We start from the raw sequence: 24,951 nt of genomic DNA, 5'->3' as shown, positions 1-24,951 counted from the left end.
GCAATATAGTAATCAGATTGTACAGCACATGTAACAGCACTGATTGAGTGGTGATGTGTTGCAAACAAAAGTTTAATACTCTCATAGTTTTTTCTTTATTTTCACAACAAAAGTGTTTATTAAGCTTTTTTCATAGTCTAGATTCCCCAAAGTAGCCTCTATTTACCTTCACTGTACCTTTGTACTGAATTGGGATTTCATTAAATAGTTCCCTTGGAATGCTTTCCAGTCAACATGAGTAAAAGAAAACCAGCCAACAACCCCACCCACAGCAATCAAAAGCCTGCACCAACAACCCCTTTCTGGTGTTAAGTCCCATCAACACAGCAAATTTTCCTTATGGCGTTTCTTTTCCATATCCTAAGAGAAAAAAAAAAAAAGAGAATACATGCCAATTTTGTCATTCTTTTGATCTTGCTTTAATAACATAAAAAAAAAACATTTGTTTGTGTGTTTTAATATTAAAAGGGTGGTTCAGGATTTTGGACATAGGACCTCATTTCCAAGTTAGCAAGTGTGATATTTTTCAACACGTTTCATCCAGTCCTTGTAATTGCAGAGTTTGCAGGTGCTAGGCTAGCGCAAGTCATCGGTATGTGTTAGCCTGCCACTAAAAACAGTCTTACCCACTCCAAAGTAGGCTACACCCGAGGCAAATTCCAGACAATCGATGTAAATGTCTGTGTTGATAGAATAGTGTAAGAAACTACCCTAGCATCGCGTTGCAATAGTTACTTTGTTCCCTGAAGTTAGTAGTAGGCATTTAGGCAACGCAGCGGCGGACTGATATTATCAAGGCTACTACTACGTATCCACATTGGAGTGCGCTTCTATGTTTACTTTTCGGCGCAGTACTACTAACCGGAGCAAGTATAATTCCGCCGCTGCTAAGAAACTAGTCCCTCAAAATGTAATCCGATCATTGAAATGCAAGGACAGAATAATGTTAGAAATAAAACTATCAACACAGACATTTACATCGATAGTCTGGCGTTATAATTTATTTGCCTCGGGTGTACTGTGGAGTGGGTAAGACAATTTTTAGTGGCAGGCTAACACATACTGATGACTTGCGCTAGCTTAGCACCTGCGAACTCTGCAACTAGAAGGATGGGAGGAATTGTGTTGAAAACGGTCTCTACTGATAAATATCACACTTGCTAACTTGGAAATGAGGTCCTATGTCCAAAATCCTGAACCACCCCAATTTAAGCACATGTTTCATAATTTCATACTAGTGCAAATACTAGCTGTGGGATGAGCCAAACTTACACAAATATGAGAATCCCACACAGAATGACCGCCAGTGGTATGAGTGTCCCAAGGAGTATAGTGGTGGTGTGGCATTTCTTTGTTGTCACCTATGAGTCAGAGGGCAGAGAAGTAATGTTGCGCTCAGATGACAGTTTAAAATATGGACGGTGCAGATGAGATAACATTAGATATTAGCCAAGCTGATCTGCCCCTTGCAGAAAAAGATGACAGTTTATAATGACAGTTTATAAGTCCAGGTACATTAGAACCAATATTGTAAGTGGTTCCAGTGGTTGCTCCTTTTTGCAAGACTTTGTCTTGTCACTTTTTTTTCAGAGTGTGTGTGTAGCAAAGATTCTAGAGCATAGCGCTATAGAATCTTTGGTGTGTAGTAAAGCGATTACAGAATTCCACCGTCGCTTTTGACCGTCGCATCGCCGGCCATGTCTGGTGGGCTTTACAGCCTCTTATTCACCTATGAGTAACAGAACAACTAAGATTTCACCCTCTACTGGATCAGAGGCAGAGGCATAACCTTTGAGTGGTGCTTCATTTGAAATGATTGGAGTGATTAACAACAAAACGAACATGTAAATGTGCTGCTGACACACAACACTGACTAAAAGAGGATATTTAAAAATAATAAAAATAACCAAAATATTTTTTTGCAAAATAATAAAAAAATAACCAAAATATATTTTCAGAATGGTCGCTCCAGCCCTCCCATCCCCAGCTCTCCTCCTCACCTCCACCCATGTCGTGTCATCGAGTCCTTTTGGGTCTTCTACTCTCACCCCCAGTCTCACCACCGTCCCACTCAGGCCTTTGGTGGACAATACATACAACTGACCACTGGAGCTATCCAAATCAAACCGGCTGTCTGATATCCACCAGACGTACCTCAGCCCTGCATTATCCCCCGCATCTGGGTCTCTGGCCTGGGGTGGGAAATGAGTTGGAGAGTGGATAGATTCATGCAGTTAAATGGATGGTACATAATACCCATGCAATAGCAACAGGAAAAGGCAAAACTCGAATGTTCTTTTTAAAACATGACATGACTTTGAAATTATGCAAGATCCTATAAATGGTATATATATATATATATATATATATATATATATATATATATATATATATATATATATATATATATATAGTGCAGAAACAATAGTAATGTCATAATGTTGTATACAGTAAGTATAATAATGGCATAATGTTATATACAGTAAGTATAATAATGGCATAATGTTGTATACAGTATGTGTACTAATAGCATAATGCTATATACAGTAAGTATAATAATGGCATAATGGTATATACGGTATGTGTACTAATGGCATAATGTTATATACAGTAAGTATAATATTGGTAAAATCTTATATACAGTAAGTATAATAATTGCATAATGTTATATACAGTAAGTATAATATTGGTAAAATCTTATATACAGTAAGTATAATAATTGCATAATGTTATATACAGTAAGTGTAATAATAGTATAATGTTATATACAGTAAGTGTAATAATAGTATAATGGTACCTGGACTTGCACCACAGGAGTGTTACGTGGGGCATTGTCGAAGATTTCAGCTGTATACATGCTTTGCTGGAATTCAGGACGTCTATTCCTGTCAAGAATTCTCACCTGTTCACAAACCGATAGGGTGTACATCAGAAATAAATGTAGGCTTTTGCCATGATTAGTATTTAAATCTTTGTAAAGATCCCTTTTGCTGGTAAAGGAGCTCTTAGTCATCTTCCATAACATCTCATAAAGTTGTAGAATGCAAAGCAGGGGATTTAAGAGTATTCCTCTTTACATAATAATTTCAGATGGCCCAGAATCCTATGTGCTGTTTTGTTCATTATCAGTGGTGGACATTACTTAGATAGATAGATAGATACTTTATTGATCCCCAGGGGAAATTCAAGGTCTCAGCAGCATACATACAACACAAACACATTCTTTAACAGCAGAAAGAGTAATTAAAGTATATAATATAAAAACACAACTAAGCAATAAGGACAGTAGAAGATAAAGAATATGCTAAATATACTAAAATACAAATTATACTAACTAACACTTAATACAATATATAAAAATATACTAAAATACAAATTACAAAAACACTTAATCTAAATCAATTCTAAAAACAGTATCCACATAGTGGTGATTAATCAATCAGAGGCGCTTGCAATGACTGAGGCAGGGACTGAGCCTGTGATTCTCTGTGCATAGTAAGGTATGGTAAGGTGCTCTAAGGTGCTCTGTGTGAATGAGTGTCATGGTGGTAGTGCAATGGTGATAGTGGTCATGGTGATAGTGCAAATGAGTAAGTCCAACAGTGCAACAATACAGAAATAAAGTAAAGTCTATATATCTATATATTTAACTGTTTAAGAAATGTATAAGTTTGGCCACAGTTCGGCTGTGGCATGGAGGGGGGGGGGGTTATGCATATGTGCTAATGTGCTAATATAGCACGCAAACAGTGAGGCATAAAGACAGTGGTACAAGTGGCTAGTGGACAGACAGTACCAAACATGGAGGGGGTGAAGAGGCAGACAGACTATGCAGAGAAGTCTATCTCTCCTCTTCCCTTAAGTGAGGCATTGAACAGTTCAATGGCCCTGGGGACAAATGACTTTCTCAGTCTCAGTTGTGCAAGGCAGTGAGCAAAGTCTCCAGCTGATCAGGCTCTTCTGCTTAACAATAGTGCTGTAGAGTGGGTGACACTCATTGTCCAAGATGTTGATCAGTTTGTTCAGGGTCCTTTTGTCAGATAGTGAAGTGATGCACTCCAGTTCAGCTCGCACTACAGAGCCAGCTTTCCTTACCAGCCTGTCAATTCGCCCCGCATCCTTCTTCCTTGTGCTTCCTCCCCAACATACTACTGCATAGGCTGGCAACAACAGACTGGTAGAACATCCTGAGGAGCTTACTGCACACATTGAAGGACCGCAGCCTCCTCAGGAAGTACAGCCTGCTCTGCCCTTTCTTGTAGAGTGCATCAGTGTTGGCTGACCAGTCCAGTTAATTGTCCAGGTGGAGACCCAGATACTTGTAGGTGCTAACCACCTCCACATTGACCCCATCAATGTGGACTGGTAGCAGAGTGAGCTTAGACCTGCGGAAATTCACCACCATCTTCTTTGGTCTTTGAAGTGTTAAGTTGAAGATGATTGAGCACCATTGCACAAAGTCCTCCACCAGGCTCCTGTACTCCTCCTCCTGCCCGTTCCTGATACACCCCACAATTGCAGTATCATCAGAAAACTTCTGCATGTGGCATGACTCGGTGTTGTAGCAGAAGTCAGATGTGTACAGGGTGAACAGGACTGGAGAGAGCACAGTTCCCTGTGGCGCTCCGGTGCTGCAGATCACAGTGTCAGAGAGACAGTTCTTCAGTCTGACGAACTGTGGTCGCTCGGTCAGGTAATCTGTAATCCAGGTTACCAGGTGAGCGTCCACACCCATCTGCAAGAGCTTGTCTCCCAATCTGAGGGGCTGGATGGTGTTAAAAGCACTTGAGAAATCAAAGAACATGATTCTCACAGCACTTTTCCCCTTGTCTAGGTGGGAATGTGTCCTGTGTAAAAGATAAGTGGTGGCATCTTCCACGCCCACTTTCTCCTGGTATGCAAACTGTAACGGGTCTAGTGCATGGTGTACCTGGGGTCTGAGCATACCTAAGACCAATCGCTCCATTGTCTTCATCACATGTGATGTAAGAGCGACAGGTCTGTAGTCATTAAGCTCACTAGGGTGTGGCTTCTTAGGGACAGGGGTAAGACATGATGTCTTCCACAGTTTTGGAACTTGTCCAAGGCGTAGGCTCAAATTGAAGATGTGCTTCAGTGGCTCCCCCAGTTCAGCAGCACAGGCCTTGAGTAGCCTTGGACACAGTCTGTCAGGCCCAGCTGCTTTATTGCTGCGCAATTTCTTAAGTTGGACTGTCAATTGATGTGTTGTAATGGTGAGGGGTGTAAGGGGAGGGGAGGAGGAGGGGTGCATCTGGGATCTGTGTGTCTGATGGCTGTTGACTGAGGTTGTTGTCACCTCATTGTTCGTGATCACCATGTGGGGGAGGGGTGCAAAATCCAGTGATGGTGGGGGTACGATAGCCTGTGATGATGGAGGTGAGTGTTGCGCTGGTATTGAGGGAGTGTGAGGGTGGGGGCTGGGGGATGGTGGACAGACCACCGCCATTGGAGCTGGAGCAGGGCAGTCAAACCTGTTGTAGAAGTGGTTCAACTGGTTCGCCCTGTCCTGGTCCCCCTCCACAGAGCTGCTGTTCTTCTTCAGGCCAGTGATAACCTTCATGCAGTCCCATGTCTCCTTCAAGTTGTTTTCCTGCAGCTTCTGTTCCACCTTCTTTCTGTAATCCTCTTTAGCTTCAAAAATTTGAGTTCCCCTTGCACGCGCCTCAGCTCTGCCATGTCCCCCTCTCTGAACGCCATCTTTTTCCTGTTAAGAAGGGTCTTGACATTGCTGGTTATCCAAGGCTTGTTGTTGGGAAAGCAGCGTACAGTTCTGGTGGGAACAACAATGTCCATGCAGAAGTTCAGGTTATCAGTTGTGCACTGTGTGACCTCCTCTAAGTCCTCTCCATTCTGTAACACACTCCAGTCAGTACACTCGAAACAGTCTCTCAGAGCCTCATCCACTTCGGGTGTCCATTTCCTGAAGGTGCGTGTGGCAACTGGTAGCCTCTATACTTTGGGCTTGTACATTGGCTGGAGATGAAGGAGATACTTGAGTACATTTACTCAATTACTGTACTTAAGTCGCTTTTTCACGTATCTGTACTTTACTTCAGTATTTCAATTTTGTTAAACTTTTTACTTTTACTCCAGTACATTTCAAGGCCAAATATCTTACTTTTTACTCCACTACATTTTGTGACAGCTGAAGTACAGCTGAAGTTCCTTTTGGAAAAAACAGGGCTTAATCCGTCAACTCTTACGTCAATATAAAAAATAAATTGCCTAAACAAAAATAAATAAATTACTGTTTGTGTAGTGTTCAATGTTGATATCTTTCTGATTAGTCTTTAGAAATAGGGGAAAGACCAAACAGGATACAACAAGCTAATCGAGGATTTGAAAGTGCTTTATCCACAAAATTGGCCACAGGAGGGTGACACGCTGTTCGGGGAGAGAGAAGTTGAGACACTTCAGATAGGTATTCAGATGTATCATTCCACGCTGTATCTAGTTGATTATTGATTGCTGGGTGGTCATCATTGCAATATATAGCATACCGCCTTTGTGCTCCGGCACCTCCCACTTTACAAATTAAGCACTGGGAATGTATACTTATATGAGAGCTAGGCTTTAAATAATGGTCTTGCTATGTTATTGTCATATCCACTATTTACTGTACCTTGTTGACCCCTTTTCACAATATTGATGGTATCATAACTAGCCTCTTGACGCCATAGAGCAAATGATAGACAATGATAGACAATCTGACACTATAAAACACAAAAGGGAACATCTTGATTTGGTCCGAAAGTATAAAGCATTCAGAAAAATGTGGTTACTTTGAAGTATCTACGATAAGATATCATATTAGTTTGTTTTTAGTTCTTTCTACATACAGCAATTATTAGCTGATTTTGTCCTTGAATGGAGGAGAAAGGCTCAATGACTGCATGTCTGTGCCGAATCATTTCAACAATAGTAAATGCAACTGTATTAATCATAATACATTTCAGGACTTTTACTTTCGATACTTAAGTACATTTGAAGGCAAGTACTTTTGTACTTCCAGTCAAGTGGAAATGTAAAAGAAGGACGTTTACTTTTGACCATGTGTATCTCTACTTTCACTCAAGTACAGGATTTGACCATGTGTATCTCTACTTTCACTCAAGTACAGGATTTGACCATGTGTATCTCTTCTTTCACTCAAGTACAGGATTTGTGTACTTCGTCCACCACTGGTCATTATCCTCTTAATCACCTCACAAATGTTAAATGATGTTAAAGAAGTTGAATTCTAAAAAGTAATCAGCTACACTGAGATTATAAGATTGTGTGGCATGTTGTGTTTTTGTGTGGCAACATGTATTTCATTTTGAGGATGTTTGTTTATTGTCGGATTGAATTTGTGTCCCTTCAAATTTCGATTTTTAGGGGTCCAAGCAACTCAATTGTGGGGATTTCTCTCTTTGTAAGTGGTGTGCATAGACGTTTGGAAGACAGGGGTAAAAAAACAAACAAAAGGGAACCTATTAGGTGGGGGTGGCATTCTCCCTGGAGAAATGTTTGATAAAAAACAAACTCCTCAAATGATGACTTCTGGTGGGTTTTGTGGAAAGAAATTGACAGATTTAGATTTACAAATATGACATAACCATCAACATATTTAAGGTATCTTGCTGTGAAGAAAATGGCAATTACAAAGCATGTTTATCACATCACAGCATTAACTGTGTTATTTGACTTAGGGCCCGCATTCAGATATCAGGGGTGAATAACTTACCAATGATATATGATTCTGATATATGAAGGGCCCAATTAAGACATTCAGTGGTGAATAACATAGCCCATATGACATGATTGAGGGGCCCAGATAAGACACATCACATGACCCGTGTGAGAGACCGCGTATCTCAGTCCTACTGTACATGATTATTTTAGACAGTACCTACAGACAGTACTCCACCCAGTTGTGGATAGGATAGGCCCAGTCACCTACAATCTATCCAGCAGTCTATTAGTTGAGCTAATAAAACATCTACAAAACAACACTGCAAGAACTTGAAAACAGATGGCAAAGGCACTAAACAACATTAAGGTGGAAAAGGATGAAATATTTATTTCACATGATGTAGTGTCACTATTTAAAAAACATTGATGTCACACTCAGAATAGTACAGAACCATTTGCGAGCAGACAAAACATTAAAAAAAAAAACGCCCAAGCTTAACTGTAGAGCACATAACTCAGCTGCTCCCTTTTGTATCCAAATCCACATACATGTATCTTCAATTTAAGGGGACCATCTACAAACATTTTTATCATGTAAAGGACACTTTTGAGGGCAGTTTAACCCTTATAAGGTGTTCGGGTCTGTGGGACCCATTTTCAGTTTTTAGCTTAATAAAAATGATAAAAATAATTATTTTTTTAAACTAAGATTCATTGGCCTTGGCTCATTTTCTATGAGGAACATAAACCAGAAAACATTTTCAATGAACCCCTTCCTGCATACCCCTCCTTCACATTTATATTACACACAGGATGTTTGGGTCCACTGGACCCGGAACTAGTTAAAGTGTGGAAAATCAGGTCCTGTGTGTGTGTGTCAAAGGGTTTTGATGGTGATGCAGAGCAAATAGTTTCAAAGAAATGAGGATAACATTTCTGAAAATTCAGAGTCAGACACTAAGTTTGAAGAGGAGAATAAGCATCAGCCAGCTCCGAAACGTAAAAGAGCCTCAGACTAGCCCTTCAGCAGCCAGCGACAAGCCTGCGAGCAGCCAGCCCCAGGACCATCCCGTGAGCAGGCAGGACCAGCCTGCAAGCAGCCAGCCCCAGGACCATCCCGTGAGCAGCCAGGACCAGCCTGTGAGCAGCCGGGACCAGCCCGCAAGCAGCCAGCCCCAGGACCATCCCGTGAGCAGCATACCTGTCAACATTTAGCTTTCCAAAAACCAGCTGTGTATCCACCAGCTGCCTGCCTGCAGCCTACTTCCAAAACTCCAAAGCTGCTTGCTGTCTGATTTGGTTCCAAGTTCAGTGTATCAACAACACTCAATAACAGTTTATGTGATGTGTTAATCAATTAAATTTCCAACAATTTCACAACAGCTTGATCTGGAGTAGGCCATTCAACTAGCCCGCTTGCTTACGATGAGACTCAGGCTGCGCAATCAGCACCCGCTTCTTTATTTGGGTTTTGGGTTGCCAGGTTTTAGCCTATGACAAAACGGTTGAAATTGAAACTAAGTGATTGTGTATGTGTAGGGTGTATTTCATACACAATCTGGCAACCTGGGAGATGTCAGACTAATAGAAAAAATGAATGGATCAATGATTTTAAAATGCAGTTTGATGGCCATGCAAATTACGGGAGTTTTCCGGGAGAAATAACAAAACGGGAGGGTGCCGGGAGATGAAATAGGAGAAACGGGAAAAACGGGAGTGTTGACTGGGGAGATGACCATTGAGCAGCCAGGACCAGCCCGCAAGCAGCCAGGAGGACCATCCCGTGAGCAGCCAGGACCAGCCCGCAAGCAGCCAGCCCCAGGACCATGGTGAGCAGCCAGGACCAGCCAAGCAGCCAGCCCCAGGACCATCCCGTGAGCAGCCAGGACCAGCCCGCAAGCAGCCAGCCCCAGGACCATCCCGTGAGCAGCCAGGACCAGCCCCAAGCAGCCAGCCCCAGGACCATCCAGTGAGCAGCCAGGACCAGCCCGAAAGCAGCCACCATCCCAGGACCAGGACCAGCCCGCAAGCAGCCAGCCCCAGGACCATCCCGTGAGCAGCCAGGACCAGCCCGCAAGCAGCCAGCCCCAGGACCATCCCGTGAGCAGCCAGGACCAGCCCGCAAGCAGCCAGCCCCAGGACCATCCCGTGAGCAGCCAGGACCAGCCCGCAAGCAGCCAGCCCCAGGACCATCCCGTGAGCAGCCAGGACCAGCCCTAGCAGCCAGCCCCAGGACCATCCGTGAGCAGCCAGGACCAGCCCGCAAGCAGCCAACCCCAGGACCATCCCGTGAGCAGCCAGGACCAGCCCCAGGAGCCAGCCCCAGGACCATGAGCAGCCAGGACCAGCCACAGCAGCCAGCCCCAGGACCATGAGCAGCCAGCCATAGAACCAGCCATTGAGCAGCCGGAGCCCCAGGACCAACCTGTCAGCAGCTTATCAAATGACAACATATGGATGTCAAAAATGCAGCCAGCCCCAGGACCAATCGTGAGCAGCTAGCTGTAGGACTACCCCGCCAGCTCTCAGGGAGGACCTTCCTGCTCAGGCCAGAACCTCAGGCCCTCGCCAGCAGCCAGCCCCAGGACCGGCCAATAAGCAGCAAGCCACAGGACCAGCCGATGAGCAGCCAGCCATAGAACCAGCCATTGAGCAGCCGGACATTGGACTAGACTGTCAGCAGCTTGCAAATGACAACATATGGATGTCAAAAAATGGTAGAATTGAATGGTCTTCCTGCTCAAGAAATGAACCCTGCATGGCTGCCAATGTGATTGGGATGCTACCAGGACCTACACGCTTGCACTCATGCACAAACATCAATTCTTCTTTTTACCTTTTCATGCCATCCCCTATCAAAAAATACATATGCAATACACACACAGTGAGACTCTGCCCCTCATGTGTGGTATAGTCTGGTATAAAATTGCCGTGTTCAATGGCTTCAATGTGTTGTTCAGACAGATGTTATTGAGTATGTATGTTGCTTCATTTGTACAATTGTTGATTGTTGATAAACAGTTATGCCTGTTTTATGATGCATTTCCTTATTTTGTTATATTTTAATACAAAAATAAACAAAAACGAGTGGCACTTCTATTCATAATTATGATTTCACAAAGGTAAAGGCAACACGTTTAACATACAGTATGTGTTCTTTATATTACTTGCAATTGGGATGAAGTAACCATCTAGTGAGTATTTAAAAATGTATTCACAAATCTCTCTGGGACACAACTCTCGATTGAGACGACCTCACAAATCTCTCTGGGACAAAACTCTCTCGATTGAGACTACATCACAACTTTCAAAAGGTAGAGCATAATTGTTGTTCACTGAATTCGGATCCATGACATATTTTCACATACCTGTACTGATGTTATGGCGTAGAGTCCATGTGGGTCTTCTGCTCTCACCCTCAAGTTCGCCCAGTTACCCGCAAAAGTAAGTGACTGGACATACACCTGGCCATTAGGCCTCACACCGAAATGTGGGTTGGACGACTGCAGGAGGTACCGCAGACTCTCGTTCTCAGGGTCTGTGGCCTGGGGGGAGAAACGAGTTGGACAGGGGTGGTTCATCGATGCATGCAGCTAAATTAATCATACCCTGAACATTGGGAATCTAGATTATAGATATATATATATGCTACCTACCTTTACTGTAACCACAGTAGAGCCATGCCAGGCATCATCATAGATGGAAACGGAATATCCACTACCACGGAATACAGGAGATTCATTCACATTCTCCACATGGACCGTGACCTATTGACAAACAGAAGGGGCATCATAGTTTTCTTTTACAAAGTGCTGCTGTGATAGAACTGTACGACTCACAATGATGCAAATTGTGTTCATGACAAGGGGTTGTATTATCCAACTGTCAAGATTCTCAAACTCTGACTAGACGGAGATGTATATTTAGGCTTTTCATTGCCATTCTCATCGTCTGTGGTTAGAGATCATGTGACCTACCACAGAACTAAACAACACTATACTTTACCGAGGTGTTAGTTGTCCTCGTGTTGTCGATCTCCAGAGAGGCCTGATAACATTTACAAGATTTAAGCAGATAACATTTAAATGATGTATTACCTACAAGTTCAACTCTTGCATCATGTACCATGTAGAGATTCAAGATTCAAGAGTTCTTTAATTACATCTCATTATAGGTTTATAATAGAGTAAATTTGTTGTGTTTTTTTCTCCTCAAAAAACAAATAAATGAAAGGGTGTGTGTGTGTGTGTGTGTGTGTAGGGAAAAAAGGGGGGAAAGGGAAACCTGTAACAATTACACTTTTCTTTTGTCCTTACATTAAAAATGATGGTTATGTTGTCAGTTATTTTCTCAAAGTCCAGTTGACGAACAACCGTTAGGACTCCTGTGCTCTGGTTAGCAATGAAGTTGTTCCAGTACTTTCTTGGAGAGACTTGGAATGATAAGACAGCACATCTCAACACAACATAACACAATATTCCTGACATTTTAACATCTGGCATGACAATATGACCACAATTCTTGATTCACATGATTCAAGAACAAATGAGTTTTGTAAGGACATTTTTGACATGTCATACCTTCACTGATGCTGTAAATTATTGTGTGGTTGCCAGTGGTATTGGCTTTGATGGGTGCTGGAAGAACTTCAAGTACAGGTCCCAGCTGGTGAAACGTAAATATAGGTGACCAGAACAAGCAGGTGTACCTAACAGAAGTGTTAGTCTAGGGTACTAAGCTATGGAAAGATGAAAGACTCACCTCATTTTCTGGTATGGAGGCCTCATATCGGTCATACTCAAACAGCGGTGTCAGATCGTCTATAATGTTAGATTATCAGATGTTATACAGGGGAAAAGGTTAATACAAACATTTGATGGGAACATGATTTCACTCACTCACTCACTCACTTACTCTTACTCACTCACTTACTAACTCACTCACTCACTCACTCACTCACTCACTCACTTACTTACTAACTCACTCACTCACTCACTAACTCACACAGTGACTCACTCACTCACACAAGCAAACAAACAAAGACACATAAAACAGACCTCCAAACCGACCTGCAGAGCAGATTCAAATTAACACTAAAACCAGACCAATTTCAGTAAGATGCCACTTTTTGAGTCCCATCATATGTAGACAACCTTTAGGTATAATCAAGTCAACACACACTGCATTGACACAAAGAGACATGATTGATTAACTATAAACTAGATGAACTAGAAAAATACATCTGTGCTTCCTGCTCTCTGTACTCACCCACTGGAAGACTGCGGATGAAGTCTGTGAACCACCAGGCCGAGAGGATCACAACCCAAACACACAGAGAAGTCCCCATATTGTGGCCGAGTAACCGCTGACATGCAGCACTTCAATCAAATCCTTAGAGGATATCTTTTCCCTGCCCACTTTTTAAGGCAGTCCCTTCTGTGTGACATCACATTCACTAACGGAGAAGTGTTGCCAAAAAGCCAAAGGCCAATGAGCTTTTATGTTTTTACAGCCTGTTAGTGTGTTCATGCTATGCTAAGAGCACACACTGACATTCATGATGCACCGACTAGGTTAATTATTAATCAAGGTAGAAGACACAGAACATGCAAAGGCTCTGCTTCATCATCAAACAGTACAGTGGGACAAACTCAGCGTAGATTTAATAAGGATCATGTATGCATGTTAGGTCTGGTCTAGTGATGTATTTATGTTGGATTGGACAAGGCAGTCCATGGGTTGAGATGCCCTGCATGTTAGGTCTGTCTGGTCTAGTGATGTATTTATGTTGGATTGGACAAGAGGTCCTGGCACATCTCCACATGGACTCCTCCCCATTAGTAGTCACTACACATTTTCTACGCGCCCCCCTCATTTATCGGCACCTCTGGTAAAGGTGGTTCAAAAGACAAATAAAAAAAATCCTCTTTTGGGAATTTAACTTAGTGTCACAACAAAAAAGAAAAAAAAATCATCCTAGGGAAGCAAATATATTCTGAGAAAAACAATGCATTATAAAGAAGTCAGTATGTTTGTCCAAAACATATATATATATATATATATATATATATATATATATATATATATATATATATATATATATATATATATATTTGTGTGTGTGTGTGTGTTCAGTTTATATTCAATTTACAACCAGTTTTGTTAAGTTAATCAGAATGTTTGTGGACTTCCTATAATATTGCATGACTTCCTGGTTCATTAAGAGTATGTGACACAAAATGTGTGTTGACACATTATACTGTAATACAGGAAATGAGTATAAAAACATTTACGGAAACTGTGGTGAGTTATTGACCCAAATGTAACCATTTATGAACCAAATTTACATAACCGCAAAGAAAATCACACCAATTCATGTGACACTAACTAATAATAGAATCTCTTTCTCACAGACCCGCCCACCACAACCCCACCCCACCTCTTTTGCCATAAGCCCATGTCACAGTTATCCCCAGCCCCTTACAGCAGTTCTCATTTGTAAATATGCCAGTGGTGTAGTCTATGTGATACGCAAGACTACCCAGTATACCCAGTTAAAAAGCATCACAATCACAGTACTGTATGCCCACTTAAAACAGGCAAGGATACGTATTGGGGTTGATCATAGTATGCCCACTACAGCTAACAAGACTACATCACAGTTTACCCACCACTAAGCAAAGCCATTTACTGCTCTGTGCTTCAATAACTAAATAGAGACAAGTGGTGTATGCTACATTTTATGTATGTATGTATGTATGTATTTATTTATTCAGCTCATTTATCAACAGACACACTAGCTATGTCATTTAGCAAGTGAATTTAGTCAGATGCATATACAAAACAAAATGTTCTACTCTAGTGTGACTAACAGAAGAGCTTTCACTTTTCAAAGTGATACAGTACAATGATGAAGTCAGACAATATATACTGTACACACTTTATCACAGATACTTGGTATATTACAATATGATGTACACAACCATCCTTTATACATTTCATAATTGAACTTTGAAAAGTGTTCATTGCGATTGTTTAGAAATAATGAAGAAGGTCCTAGATGCAATAATGAATAAGTATAGTATAGAGTCTTTATTGTCCTGTAAGGATATTCTTGTTCACACATATCATTGTTACATTCCATGCAGGATGTACTGTACACAGCCTCATACATACATACATACAAGCTTTACTCTCAACACTAATCTTGAATGTGTACATTTCAGTGTCAGTGAGTTTCAGCTCATAGAGGCAGCAGCACACAATAGTATATGGGAACAGTACTCTCCCACCAAAGATTTAGAAGCCTTCTATAGCATTTGATACCACTGAATTGATGTGACCTTAATTAGTAGTGCCAAAAGTAGGCTATGTCCCTCTAGGATGTCCATAACAAAAAATATGTATATGTACAAAAGTGTTTGAATATGTTCAAATTCATATCACATGATCATTTTAACAATGATTGTTCATCAAGAACTACTGCTGTCTGAATAGGTCCACATGGGCAACATTCCTTCTTTCTTTTTACAGAATTTCATATATTTGCATACATTACATGCATTTACAGCACCTTCATCTATATGCTTAAAATGATCCTTGGTCACACACACACACACACACACACACACACACACACACACTTCTGATGTGGGGTGGGTGGCTACTCTCACACACACATGGTTTAGCTCTACTGTTAACAGATAGGTAGGCCTATATCTACACACACACACACACACACACAATAATAATCTAGCGATAAAATCTGTCTGGGTTTATCATATGAGGTGGTACACGTTGCATCTCGGTTGTATGCTGACGGCCCATCCCCTGTATGCCAGTGGCCCAGAAATTAGGGTTGTCTTCCTTGGAGTCTCTTCTCCTGGGGAAAATAAGTAAATACATTATTCAAAAATGATAGTTCCAGTCCTGGATTGGCTGAATTGCATTCGATGCCATTGTAAAATGCAGCATAAGCATACAGTACACCTTGACCGCATTTCGTTCTATATTACTGCGCTACCACAACTTGATACAAAAGTTAAAGTAGCTACGTCTCGACGTTGCTTGGCAACCATTCAGATAGAGGAAATCGGTTCTATTTCTAGTTGCTGTGCCTTTACTTTATGAAACTTTGCCAGGTATTTATACTGTAGTAACAGTTTTAAAAAAGCAATAAGCCACTCAAGTCGGTAGGTTACACTGATTCTACAACAGCTAAGGGGGGTTTTAGGCACTCCGCTAGCGCGTTGTGCCTAACAACGCCCCTTAGCTGTTGTAGAATCAGTTTAACCTACGGCCTCTCGGGGCTTATTATTAAATATAGAGAGAAAATATACATTTCATGATGAATACATCAAATGGCTGAATCTACACAAAATAAAGACTGATCATGTTTTCATCTCACCTTTGCTTGTGCCTTTGTCTTATTCGTCTATGGGGGGAAAACATGAATAGTGATGACAAAATGAAATAAAAAAAAAAAGAAAGAAAGAAAGAAAGAAAGAAAGAAAGAAAGAAAGAAAGAAAAAAAACAAAGAAACCACCTTTGTAATTGATTGTACTAACCAACATCATATGAACAAGAAAAATCTTTTAATTTTGAACACTACTGTGCCTGTAATTGAGATGAACACACTTACGTAATCCCTAGGTGAATCACACTAACGCATGTCAGAGCTCCTAAAACTCCCAGGAGAACTGTCATGATGTTAAGCCATGAAGGAGCTTCATCTGGCATGATGTCATAATCCACATCAGGACCAAACACAGCCTGGAGTTCCGTCAGAACCTTCTGCTTCTCATCATTCAGCCTCCTGCAGAGAAACAAACAACAAGTCAGGGACAGGAAGACACATTCAGAGTAAATGAGGAGAGTAAACAAAATACATTTCTGGTGAAATCATTCATCACTATTCATGACTGAGGCTACAGTGTGTGATGCTGCCCCTAAACCTGAATCCTATAGATTATCCTATAAAAGCTAGAGCTTCGAGAACATGATATGTAAGTTCCTTAAGGGTCTTACGTTTCAACGTCATCTTTGGGCATTATCACATTGTCATGTGTGAGTGTGATAAAGTCGACGTATGTCTGATGGGTGGAAGATCTGCTGAGGGGAAGGTTCCGTGCCTTATCACCGCTGATTCTGATAATCCTCACATCCCAGTTTAATGCACTCTCAAGAGCCCTGAGGGAGAGAGAGAGAGAGAGAGAGAGGGTGTTCTGAATACTGTAAACAATGACAACTATAGAAAGGAAAATAACATAAAACTGTAAAATATTCAGAAATGTTGGTTTCAGCTTCACTTTAAAGGCACTAAGGCAGGGACATCCCTCTCCATTTTCAAAAAACTCCTGAAGACCCAGCTCTTTAGAGAACATCTCCTATCATAGCACCACTCACAACAAGTCTTGCTGATCCTAGCACTTACCAGCCGCCTTGAACTGACACGTAACTGTTAAAAACAGCACTCACTGATGCACTTATTCTTACTGTACTCTACCGTTTTTAAATTGTCCTAAAATTGTTGCGAATCGCTTTAAAACTTAAACTGTTTACCATGTTGTTAGTTGCTTTGGTTAAAAATGCGTCAGCCAAATGTAATGTAATGTAATGTAATGTTTTGGGCATAACATCCGTTAAACCAATGATAATTACATCTGTCATTCCCTTTAACAACAAGCAGCGCAACTTCAAACAGCGCATATTTTGATAGTCAGTGGCACATTTGAAGGAATTTGCATTGCACGCAAGGCCATATGGAACAGGTATTCAACTAATAGCCTACACACATCTGCACTCGTCTATTATTTTAAAGTGAAACTAACTTCACCATGGTCTCATAGTCAACGACAAAACAGTTCTACACAAATTAATTACATTCACTATTGGCTGACAAGGGGTCAATCAAAAACATAGCCTGAAAAAAGCAACCATTACCCCAATAATGTGCGAATGACCTAAAATCCTAAGGCTACTGTATTTATCCTGCAAATAAGTTGTTTGGGACTGCTTGCTAAGGGCTGCTTACATTTCCTGACAGTGCGTCTTCAGCTGTGCCTTCATGCCCTTTTCGCTATAGGCCAGGTTTTTCTTGGTCAGTGGCGTAATGATTTTTAGACGGTGTAAGATAGCGATTTTTTTGGATCACACGCCAGACCACACCTTCTGCCACACATTTGGGCGCAAGGCTTAATAAAGAGACATGAGAAGTGGATTGAGTGAGTGAACCAAAGGCCAGAGATGAATAGCTTATTTAGGAGTCAGGGGGAAGTGTTTGTCGTTTGGAAGCCTAAAAGTTGTTCTTAATTTGAGTCAGTACATGGCACAACATGAGACGATATGACAAAATGTCATGTTGTTTTGTCATGTAAGTATCAAAGCAGTGTCAGAGTGTAGCATGCAGTAGTCTTGGACTCTTACAGTGGCAACTGCTGTCTTCATGCTGTCATTCTTTAGTGAAGCCTGAACAGAAAAACAACATTTAAAACATTGTGTTGTCTGTCTTTGAGATTTCAATGTTGTACCAATATATTGCGAGTCGTGAAATATATTGGCTATATATATAGTATATAGTGGCCACTTCAATCTTAATTTGCAATGATGTGGATGGTTAACATCACAAATGATTATTGTAGACACTGTTCTATAATATCATGACTGAAACGGCCACAGTAACAAAGAGGAATGACAGAAGAACTTGTAGGTAATTATTGGTCTTTGTGAGGGCCCGCAACAAGTGCTTGTGGTTTATGGGGTTTTGTTGCTGATCGGATCATAAACGGCCACGGCATCGAAAAAGAATTACCAAGGAATTTGCTGGTAATTGTTGGTGCCCCCATCAAGGGTTTAGGTTTTGTTTGTACATGTTGCTGATTGAATCAAAACGAAGAGGACTGACTGAAGCATTTGTTAGTATTTGTGGGTGCCCTCATCAAGGGTAGGCATTGTGTGTGTGTTGCTGATTGGACCATAAACGGTCACAGCAACGAGATGAGCCACTGTTGAGACTTCTGGAGGTGTTGTTGCCCTAATTCAATGAAACGTCTATGAATTAAGGTGCCTGCTCGATAACCCCAGTGAAATGCTCTTGAAGGCTGTTCTGTTGGTGATGTTTTTGTACATGTAAGTGAGTTGTGATTTGTTAGTGATTTTGGTTTTGACGGTAAATAGGCTTGCTTGTTGATTGGTCGCTGCCTATAGCACTAGAAATTTAACATCTCTCCAGTGTATATATGAAATAAACTATAAATGATCTCTTACCATTATGGCCATGTTTATCAAGGATGCTTTCTCTCTTTTCAGTTCCTTTTTAACGTTGATAACTTCAGTTTCCTTCTCAATGGCAAAGTTTCCCCAAAACTCTTCTGGAGATACTGAGGGAAACGTAACATTTTCACCCAAGTCAGAAAAACAACGGTCTCAACTGTTATCTTATCTGGACAGAAATTATCATGTGATAACTTATGCCTGGTGTGAGATTCATTTTCTGCTATAACCTTCTGCAGCCATAGCTCATTTGGGTGGGTGGCCTGATTATTTGTTTGTTTGTTTGTTTGTTTGTTTTTACCTTTACTGATGCTGTAAATGATCTCTTGATCCCCATCAAAGGCCTTTATTGGGGCTGGATGAATCGATTGAAATCGGCCAACCTGGAAAATTATGGCATGAAATAGAAATTGATCCCTGCTAACTGATACACACAACGTGGGTTTAAGAGTCAATAAATACTTTTGTCATTTTCTCTGTAACACACCCATATGAATATGGATGAATTTACATAATATCACACATTCAGATAATTGTTGGACATACCTCATTCTCAGGTATCATGGCATTGTGAAGGTCATGTTCAAAATGAAGTCCTGGGGTTTCCCACACCTTAATTACTACAGTAGTTTCTCCTATTTTGCCAAAAGTATCCTAATGAACACATATTACATTAGTTTAGAGACTGAGTGAGTAAAAACCTGACACAAAATAAACAAATGTTTATGAAAACAAAATAAACAAAACAAATGTATAATAAATGTATGCAATACATATTTAAATATATTGTATACTTATTATGATAGAACGCCACAGAGATACTTAACTGAAGTCCTTATATACCTTGGCTTTCACTGTTAAATTGTACTGTTTTGACACAGTGTAGTTCAACTGTTCAAGTGAAATATGTCTCAGAATTTGCTGTAAGTGTTGGAACAAAGAAACATAAAAATATTTTTATAAAAGCCAAACCTGAAGAAAACAAATAATAATGACACAATTTATGTGGAACCCAAACATACCTCAATACTGTACTTGAAAGTGTTATAGTGTGAAGAAACATTTGCATCGAATGCTTTGACTTGAGTCACCAAGGTGTTAACTGGCTTCTCCTGGGGATAGTAAGTTGCAGTGATGTTATAATCAAACAAGACACACTGTTCTTGAGATAAATTATTGTGTTTACACAACTGAAATAAAAAAATATTTTAAATACTAATTCCAACTCTTAGCTTTCTTACCTCCGATACATTCACTATGTACTTGTCTTCTTCAAACACTGGTGCATTATCATTGACGTCATGTAGTAGAAGTGTTGGATTGTTTCTGATCTATAAAAACAAAATAAGACTTGCAATAAGTATAGCAGTAGTAAAAACTATTTTTCAGGTGGTATAGAACATTATATAATTACAGTTAATTTTCTGAAACTTAATCTGTACCAAAATCCCCCACCAAGTCTGCCAATCCATAAACTACAAACATAGTTCACTTTTTATGGCAGAATGATCCGACCTTGAGCACTTGTATACCTCTTTAAGGCAATTCCCAAGACAACATAGATATACAGTACCTCATCAAAGTAGATACAGTCAAACCTCTTTTTATGTGTTGTGAAAAAGGATGTGTGCATCTGTCTGTATCGCTTTGGACAAAGGCATCTGCAAAGTCCCATAACCATAACCATAATGTGTGCATTCTTGTATGTGTGTGTGTGGGTGTGTGTGTGTGTGTCTGTCTGTCTGTCTGTCTGTCTGACTGTCTGTCTGTTGTGGCATCCCAAGGGGACATGTGTACGGACGGTACATTCCCACAGAAAGAGGTCATGGAACTCCCAAGATGGCCTCCTTCATAGAAACTACACCTCCCACAATGCAGCGGGAAGAGTGCAGGTGTTTGGGATTAATCATCAAGGCAGAAAGGAGACCGACAAATGTTGTGTTGGGTGGAAGACAAAAGACCACACAGAGGAAGCTTTAGGAGCGCTGCTCAAAGAAGGTTAAGCTTGTGGACTGGAAAGCTGGAAATTGAGTTTTGGACTTTGGAGTTTTTGAATTTATCTGAAGGACTTTAATGAATGACAAACCTGTCTGAGACGGAGCTGTAAAAGTTTGGTTGAGTTTTTATCTGACACTTTGTGAGTTACTCTAAATCGTAATTGTTGAATATAAAAGCTTCAATCTTCTGTTAACACAGTTTGTGCTTGTGATAATATTGCCCACATGGCCTCAGAACTCAGAAAACCCGTCCCGACACTACAGTGTGTGTATGTGTGTCTTTATGTCACAATAAACACTGCATACAGAAATATGTTATTCATAGAACTTACCCCACTACTTTTACATGTGATGGCGTGATAGAGCCATCGAGATGTGTGTTGGGCTTTGGAGGAAAGTGGAAATGATTAACCAAAGTCATTACAGCATAACAACATACTGTAAAACTAGATCATATGAATCCAATGTTTATACAATAACTCTGACATATGATAAGCACATAGACTTTTATGACAGAATTCATTGCATTTGAAAATACTTTTAAAGACACTCACGTCTTTGAGAGCTTCTGCATCCAGAGATTTCTTTTTAATCACTGAAGCTGGTGCATCTCCAACCGTTATTTTGATAACAAAATAAAATAAAATGACTGTATGGGTGAAGTTATTTGCCCTGAAATTGCATTTTTAATTTATCTGCAGTATTTAGTCCACATCATCTCTCTATAGTATCATAATTATTAGCAGCAAGAAAAAAATGTCAAGACAAATAGATCACCAACAGGACAAGTATTTTGTAATTTGGTATTATAACTGGCATGATTTATAACACCTCTGACAAATAATGGACATTAAGGAGTGTTTTTTTACCTTGGTATTCCTCATTCCTGGTTGGCAGATTAATTGGCTGTGGAGTTTCACAGTCTATAGACGTTTCTGCAATAATACATCAAGGCAGAAACAACATGGCATGACATAAGTGTGTAACTGAACTGTACATGTTGATGGGGAAGCAACACGGCCTCTCTGTTTTCCGTATTACAAAGCAGAAGAGCTTGATCAGCTGGAGACTTCGCTCACTGTCATGCACAACTGACAGACTGAGGAACTCATTTGTCTCCATGGGCCATTGCACTGTTCAAAGGGAAGAGGAGAGATACATGTAGACTTCTCTGCATAGTCTGTCTGCCTCTCCACGTCTTTGTACTGACTGTCCACTAGCCTACTGTTTTACTGCTACACTGTTTACATGCTATATTAGCACATATGCACAACCCCTCCCTCCCTCCCACAGCCTGGATTGTGGCCGTACTTAACCTACCTTATACTTAATACTTGACCAATGGCTGTAACCCTATTACCTCAACCTATTCTTGCACTGATATAGTTTTTTATATTACCTTGTCTACATTATACGTTATTCTCTTATATGTCCATATTTATTTTATGCTGGTCTCTAGACCTTATTCTTGCACTGTTGCACTGTTGCACTTACTTATTTGCATCCATCACCATGACACTCACTCTCATAGAGCATCTTACCATGCATACAGAACCACAGGCTCAGTCCCTGCCCTGTCACTGCAAGCGCCTCATGCTTGATCATCCTTAAACACACTATATGGATATTTGATTTAGTTTATATAGTATATTTAGTATTTAACATCAGGACATCAGATATCTGGACAAGCAGTAACTCCACCTAGAAATCAATTGAAGTGAATGGCATTCCAAGTGGATGCGTAGTCCTAAGACATATTCCACGTCCGGCCCGCAAGAACCAAATGAGTGTTTCTGGCACGCGCGGGCAAGAAGGAATGTATTAATAGAGAGAATCCTCACTACATCCGACTTTTGTGGAGCATTGAATGCCCTCTGGCCACCAGGGCCGGCTCCAAGCATTGTGTCTTGCCCACCCAAACAAAGTCAAGAATTCTTTTTTTTTTTTCAGTTGTGCATCTGCTCGGCGTGCAGCTTTAAACCCAGCTTGGATGTAGATGAGTTGGTGTTGAGCCCAACAGCAGGACAGTCCAGATCCAGCGGCTGGTCACCATGTCTTAACCCTTAAAGGTGTAGGTTTTTGAACATTCTAAGTTCCGCAACAATTGAAGGTTCTAAAATTCTATGTTGAATTTAATGAACCCAGATATTCTTTAGAACGTTCATTTCTCAACATTCCCATCACACCGGTGTGACGGTACTCCTTTAAGGGTTAAGTTCTGGCTCCACTACCAGGAAGAAATATGGAGCTATACGGACTTGAAAATCTCTATCCAAAATCAAGATCCCATGCAAATGCTCCTTGTTTTACAAGGGATATTTCAGGACAAAGGGACACTCTTATGAAGCATAATGAGGCTGTACTGTAGAAAGCAGGTCAAGGAACAGTGTTTACTGTTTTCATAAGATGTCCCTGGTCAGACATAAATAGTGATTAAGTCTTCAATAATACTGTTAGGATATTTTCATTTGTCAAACAATTTATCCGTAATTTATTTGATCATTTTTTCACTGTATATGTAAATTATGAGCGATTTACTTGTGTTGTTTTATATGTATGAAGGAGGAATCCCTTAGAAAATCCTTTTGTGAATTAGTGTGGTTTTGTGTTGTGAGATGTGATCACTTTGTTCCAATACATGGTTTATGTGTAGCAAATACATGTGTAAAATAGAGGTTCTTCCATATATACAGTATATGTACAGTATACATGCATGACACCGCATTGCCCAACCCATGATCATGTTTGGACATTTTTGCTTGTGTTCTGTTGTGTTGTGTTGTGTTTTGCCTTGTTTCTTGCCTGTGTTCTGTTGTGTTGTGTATTTCGTGTGTGCCTTGTTTCTTGTTTTATTCTGCCCCATGTTTTATTCTTGGGAATGTGCAACCACGTTTAAAAGTGCAGTCAGGGATTTTAACATCCTTCACAGCTGCATTAGCTGTTGTTTGTAAAACCGATTGTTTTCGTTTTGTTTCATACCGACAGTACTGGGTGACCTCGAGAAACGGAGATCTATGTGAAATCTTGCCGGATTACTCCTAATAATGAGCCTATTATTAAGAAGGCCACTTTATCTTTGCTTTGGACAAAAGTGTTTGCCAAATCCTATAACCATAACTATCTCACTATTTCAAGCCCATAACATTTTTGTCACATTCAGCAATCATCTCCTCAGGACCACTAGCTGCCCATTTCGTGATTACACATAAAAAAAACCCGGTCTCAGCCCAGAGCTCCGAGAACTGGAAACAAACAAAGTGGGGGCAGCCTGTTTTCCAAAAAAAACCAAAACCCTGTGTGGAGTTTCTCAAGGAATACTGAATGTAAGGGTGAGCTACTGTACCTCTTTTGTTTGGTCCTTGGTTAAAATGTAAAGTATGCTTTTTTTTTAGCAAAAAAGTGTCTGCTAATAAATGGAAATATAAACATAGAACACAAACACAACTTCCTGTGCAATCCCTGACTGTACCTTTAATTTGATATTACATTAAAAAAAGAAAACTTTTGAATTCAACATTTCATTATTTATTAGCTCACATTTTCTGACACAGAAAAATATATTTGTCACATACAGAAGCACTACTGCAAAAACTGTGTGTGTGACAATGCTACTGGTTGGAACCATAGAAGTAGAACACAATATTCATGCAGTGCAGTAAAATGTAAATCAAATCAATATGAAGAGCTACAGTACACCAGTCTTCATCTTACATATCCACTCAGTTTGTGGGGATGGCCTGCTCTAGGCAGATTTACACATTTTCCAAATTCTTTACATTCCTTAGAGCTGCTTAGAGTGTAATGCATAATATTTAGGCTTTACAGTCCATGCTAATCGTGGAAGTGTGCATTTATTACATTACATTACATTACATTACATTACATTACATTTGGCTGACGCTTTTTTAGCCAAAGCGACTTACAACATGGTAAACAGTTTAAGTTTTAGAGCAATTCTCAACACTTTTTAGGACAATTTAAAAACAT

At 40.4% G+C, this 24,951-nt stretch overlaps 2 protein-coding genes and 1 long non-coding RNA gene across 3 annotated transcripts in view; all 3 read right to left on the bottom strand.

The window, feature by feature from the left end:
* Positions 1–24,951, bottom strand: part of LOC125298155 (histone H3-like) — a 781,614-nt gene that overhangs the window by 167,008 nt on the left and 589,655 nt on the right. The gene's annotated exons all lie outside the window — the stretch shown is intronic.
* LOC125298140 (protocadherin-like wing polarity protein stan) lies at positions 44–13,082 on the bottom strand. The gene is made up of 11 exons (XM_048248845.1): positions 12,964–13,082; positions 12,457–12,515; positions 12,276–12,360; positions 12,012–12,127; positions 11,701–11,742; positions 11,352–11,462; positions 11,064–11,240; positions 2,798–2,902; positions 2,001–2,192; positions 1,273–1,361; positions 44–360 (listed from the first exon to the last, which is right to left on the bottom strand). The coding sequence occupies exons 1-11, from the start codon at positions 13,040–13,042 to the stop codon at positions 309–311; spliced, it is 1,107 nt and encodes a 368-aa protein (XP_048104802.1). The 5' UTR covers positions 13,043–13,082; the 3' UTR covers positions 44–308.
* LOC125298190 lies at positions 14,769–16,638 on the bottom strand. The gene is made up of 3 exons (XR_007194177.1): positions 16,338–16,638; positions 16,103–16,129; positions 14,769–15,577 (listed from the first exon to the last, which is right to left on the bottom strand). It is a non-coding gene; the product is annotated as an uncharacterized LOC125298190 (long non-coding RNA).

The sequence above is a fragment of the Alosa alosa genome, chromosome 7 (assembly GCF_017589495.1).
Source record: "Alosa alosa isolate M-15738 ecotype Scorff River chromosome 7, AALO_Geno_1.1, whole genome shotgun sequence".
NCBI lineage: Eukaryota > Metazoa > Chordata > Actinopteri > Clupeiformes > Clupeidae > Alosa > Alosa alosa.
This window is presented reverse-complemented; position numbering and strand designations above follow the sequence as displayed.

Coding starts and splice junctions, on each gene's coding strand:
- LOC125298140 (XM_048248845.1), bottom strand. CDS start 13,042: ATGGGGACTTCTCTGTGTGTTTGGGTTGTGATCCTCTCGGCCTGGTGG. Junction 11,463..11,700: donor CGAGGACAACTAACACCTCG/GTAAAGTATAGT, acceptor GTTTGTCAATAG/GTCACGGTCCATGTGGAGAA. Junction 2,193..2,797: donor CTCCTGTGGTGCAAGTCCAG/GTACCATTATAC, acceptor TTCCCACCCCAG/GCCAGAGACCCAGATGCGGG.